This window comes from Apium graveolens, chromosome 9, assembly GCF_009905375.1.
Source record: "Apium graveolens cultivar Ventura chromosome 9, ASM990537v1, whole genome shotgun sequence".
NCBI classification, from domain to species: Eukaryota; Viridiplantae; Streptophyta; class Magnoliopsida; order Apiales; family Apiaceae; genus Apium; species Apium graveolens.
The window spans coordinates 27,009,315-27,013,288 of NC_133655.1; the positions used below are offsets into that span (position 1 = coordinate 27,009,315).

At 35.2% G+C, this 3,974-nt stretch overlaps 1 protein-coding gene across 1 annotated transcript; it reads right to left on the reverse strand.

The window, feature by feature from the left end:
* Positions 1-2,929: 2,929 nt before the first annotated feature.
* Positions 2,930-3,736, reverse strand: LOC141685156 (uncharacterized). The gene is made up of 2 exons (XM_074490276.1): positions 3,212-3,736; positions 2,930-3,109 (listed from the first exon to the last, which is right to left on the reverse strand). The coding sequence occupies exons 1-2, from the start codon at positions 3,734-3,736 to the stop codon at positions 2,930-2,932; spliced, it is 705 nt and encodes a 234-aa protein (XP_074346377.1).
* Positions 3,737-3,974: the final 238 nt, after the last annotated feature.

The following is a 3,974-nucleotide window of genomic DNA, read 5'->3' on the forward strand; positions in this document are numbered from 1 at the left end:
GTTCTTAATTGAAATTTAGGGGTTTCTTATTCTGTGATAGATTGATGTTGTGTTATAGTGGGTTGTGTTCTCTGTGAAATTTGCAATCTAGTCGTATAAGTTTCATGAACCAACGAGGTCTGTAGAAAAGGGAGTTGTGTTTTGAAGTTTTCCGATGTTCGCCGAAAACTGGAAAATTTCTCGGCCAAATTCCGGCCAACTCAGGGATTGTTAGGTTATTTTGATTGCATGGTTGTGTTCCTGGTAACCTGTAGATGTGATCTGGAGGTGTTGGTGGGGTGAGGACGCCGGGAACGTGTTCTCCGGCCATCCCTAACTGTTTTTCGGCGACCCCCTGGAAAATTACAGTTTAGTACCTATAGTTTTGAAAACGATGCAGTTTGGTCCCTGTAGTTTCCAGACTTTGCAAAAATTGGATTTCTGTTTTAAAAATGTTTAAAAATCATATTTCCTATTTATTTTTATTATAAAAATTCGTTTTTAATTTCTGAAAATTCTAAAAATTATTATTTTAATTCTGAAAATTATTTTTAATTCACAAATAAATCTAAATTAATTAGTTAATTAATTTCAGTTAATTTCTAATTGATTAATTGGTCAATTAATTCGAAAATTAATTGATTTAATTAATTATTAATTGATTTTAATTAATTATTAATTGATTTTAATTAATTATTTAATTAGATTTAATTATTTAAAAATGATTTAAAAATTCTAAAAAATAGTTTCGAGCTTTAAAATATTATTCTAAATTATTTCCAAGGCTCGATAATTATTCTAAAATTATTTCGGAGCCAGAATTGGCCAACCGAACCCTGTTTATTAACCCGAAATTGATCCAACGACCCGTTTTAATTCCGAAAAATGTTTTAAAAATCATTTTAAATACCAGAAATCCTATTTATGACCCGAGACTTCTTTATAAATAATATATCATTGATTACGTGATGTATTATATGCTATATGTGACTTGTTAATTGACTATCAATCTATATATTCTCTGTTTACTTGATTATTGCATAACTTTCAATCCGTTAATCGGATTTGGGTAAAACGAAGGGTAGATAGAAGTATGTGTTAAATAGAATTCCATGAGTAAATTATTGATAGATGCTTATGATATGTGAGCAGAAGAGGCAAGACGTAGGAAAGGGAAACAGAGAGTTAAGGAGTAAGACGGTTGTGATTGGAAGCGAGTGCAGTGTAGTAAGCTAATATCAGGCAAGTATTCCGAACTTTCTCGAAATATTGTAATACGTGATAGTCTTGTTGATATTGCAAGTGCTTTGAAGCACTGAAACCTAAACTCTGATTCCAGTTATTGTTCTTGAGCCATGAACCTTATTTTTTTGAGACCATTGATTGTTGTATACCCAAACACGAACCTCAAGTATACGATACTACTCCACAAATACATGCAAACAAAATCCCAAACACTGAACTGAATTACTTGTACATTCAATCATTGTATCCTATGCATTGAAATCCCAAATCTTTGAAACCCTGAAATATTGATTCCTTTGTTATCCAATTCTTTCATTACCCAGCATCCAAGCTTTTAAATTGCCTTATTGATCCTTACAAGGATTGAAACCCTTTCATTGTTAAACATTTATTGTTGTTAATGATTTCGGTTATTGTTTATTATTGCATATTCTGTTATTATGTTAGAATTGGATTGTTTTTATAAAATTGTGGACCAGATTCGTGGTCAGACCATATAATGGTCAAGTTAGGCCAATGTGTGCCTTGGATCCAGTAGTTAGAGCAATGCTGTGTGCCTTGCTCGGGGTTAGTGCGTGACTGATCAGCAGCCTAACCTTGGTTTTTAAATTAAAAGTATAATATCCAATTCTAAATCATAATCCAATGTTCACTTGATATCATAATCATATTCACCTGATGATCATTATTCTCAGTTTTGTCATTGTGACTTACTGAGCTAGTTAGCTCATTTGTGCGATGTTGTTTATATTCTTTCCAGTTAAAAAGGAACCAGTTGGTAGCGAGGATCCCCAGTCCAGCGCGAGAGCTAGGGGTTCAGGTTGAGAAAGCTGAGCTAGTAGGCTTCTTTTGGGATAATTTAAGTTTGTAAAAGTTTGTAATAATGTTTAATACTCAGTTTGAGTTTGAAATAGTTGGGATTTGAACGGTTTGTAATATATTAGTGTGTTTGGCTTGTGTGCATACTTTAACCTGTTGCGATCCGTGGTGGTTGGTAAGTAGGGTCACTGCATATATTATTATTATCTTTATTATTATTATAAGCAGGTTATAATTAAGGTGTGTGTGTGGACCCCAAACTTCTGACCCGGGTTTGGAGGGTCTACTTTGCAGGATCTACTTTGATACCTTCAATATTGACTACATGTCCAAGAAACTGAACTTACTTCAACCAAAACTCGCATTTTGAAAATTTCGCATACAATTTCTCTTTCCTCAAGATTTCCAACACAATCTTCAAATGCTCCATATATTCCGCTTCGGACCGTGAGTAAATCAATATATCGTCAAAACACTATTCCGAACTTGGCCAAGTACTTCTTAAATACTCGATTCATAAGATCCATAAAATTAGTTGGCGCATTTGTCAATCCAAACGCCATTACCAAGAATTCATAATGTCCATATCTCGTTCGAAACGCCATCTTGGGTATATCTTCCACCTTAATCTTCAGTTGATGATATCCAGATCGTAAATCGATCTTCGAGAAACAAGTAGCTCTTTTCAGTTAATCAAATAAATCATCGATTCGCGGGAGAGGGTAATTATTCTTGATAGTCAACTTATTGAGTTTATGATAATCGATACACAATCTCATACTTCCATCTTTCATCTTTACGAATAGCACCGGTGCACCCCATGGGTATACGCTCGGTCGAATAACTCCTTTATCTAAAAATTCTTGTAATTGCGTCGCTAGTTCCTTCATGTCAATGGGCGCAATTCGTAAGGGGCTTTCGAAATTGGTTCCGTTCCATAAGCCAAATCAATCGTGAATTCGATCTCAGGATCTGGAGGTAGTCCAGGTATTTCATCGAGAAATACATCGGGAAACTCTTTAACTACAGGAATGTCCTCAATCATTTGGGATTCCTTCTCCATATCCTTTACGTGAGCCAAACAAGTTTCACATCCTCATCGTAACAATCTTCTGATCTGAATTGCCGTTTGAAATTTCTGGTCTTGCTTCTTTTCTTTAAATATCACCTCAGTTCCATCCTCGGTTCTCAATTTCACTTTCTTGCTTCTACATTCGATTTGCGCATCATGGTTCACTAACCAATCCATTCCAAGAATAACATCAAATTCTCCTAATTTAAACAGTATTAATTCAGCAGAAAAGTGCCGACCTTCTCTAAGAATATCATAATTAGGACAATTCCTATCGACAGTAACTCTTGCCTGATTCGCTACTTCTATAACCAAATTAGATTCTAGAGGGTACGTAACACACTTTAATCTATCAACAACACTTTCAGAAATAAATGATCTAGTAGCTCCAGAATCCATTAACACTTTGACTTCTACTAAATTTATAGCAAGTGTACATGCTACCACATCCGCATCTTGCACTATATCTTTTATTGTCATATTAAACATTCGCGCCCTTGGATGAACTGTTTGTGCTGGTGGAGGTGATGCTCCAACAATCCTCAAAACATTTGCCTTCAGAACTGGCTCCTTGCAGTTCCTTGCCATATAGCCAACTTTCCCACACTTAAAACAAGTCATCTCTGGCTTTCCCGAACCACTTGTGCATTCAGATGAAAAATGTCCTTTCTGGTTACACTTGAAACACGTCACGCTGAGCTTATTACATCTTCCAGGGTGTCTCTTTCCACAAGTCTTACATTCTTGAATCTGGGGTCTATTGTCCCTCGTCGATTGTCCATCTTTCTGAAAACTATTCTTTTGATTCCTATTTCTGGGCTTAAACTTCTGGAACTTCTGATTTTAATTTTTCCTTCCA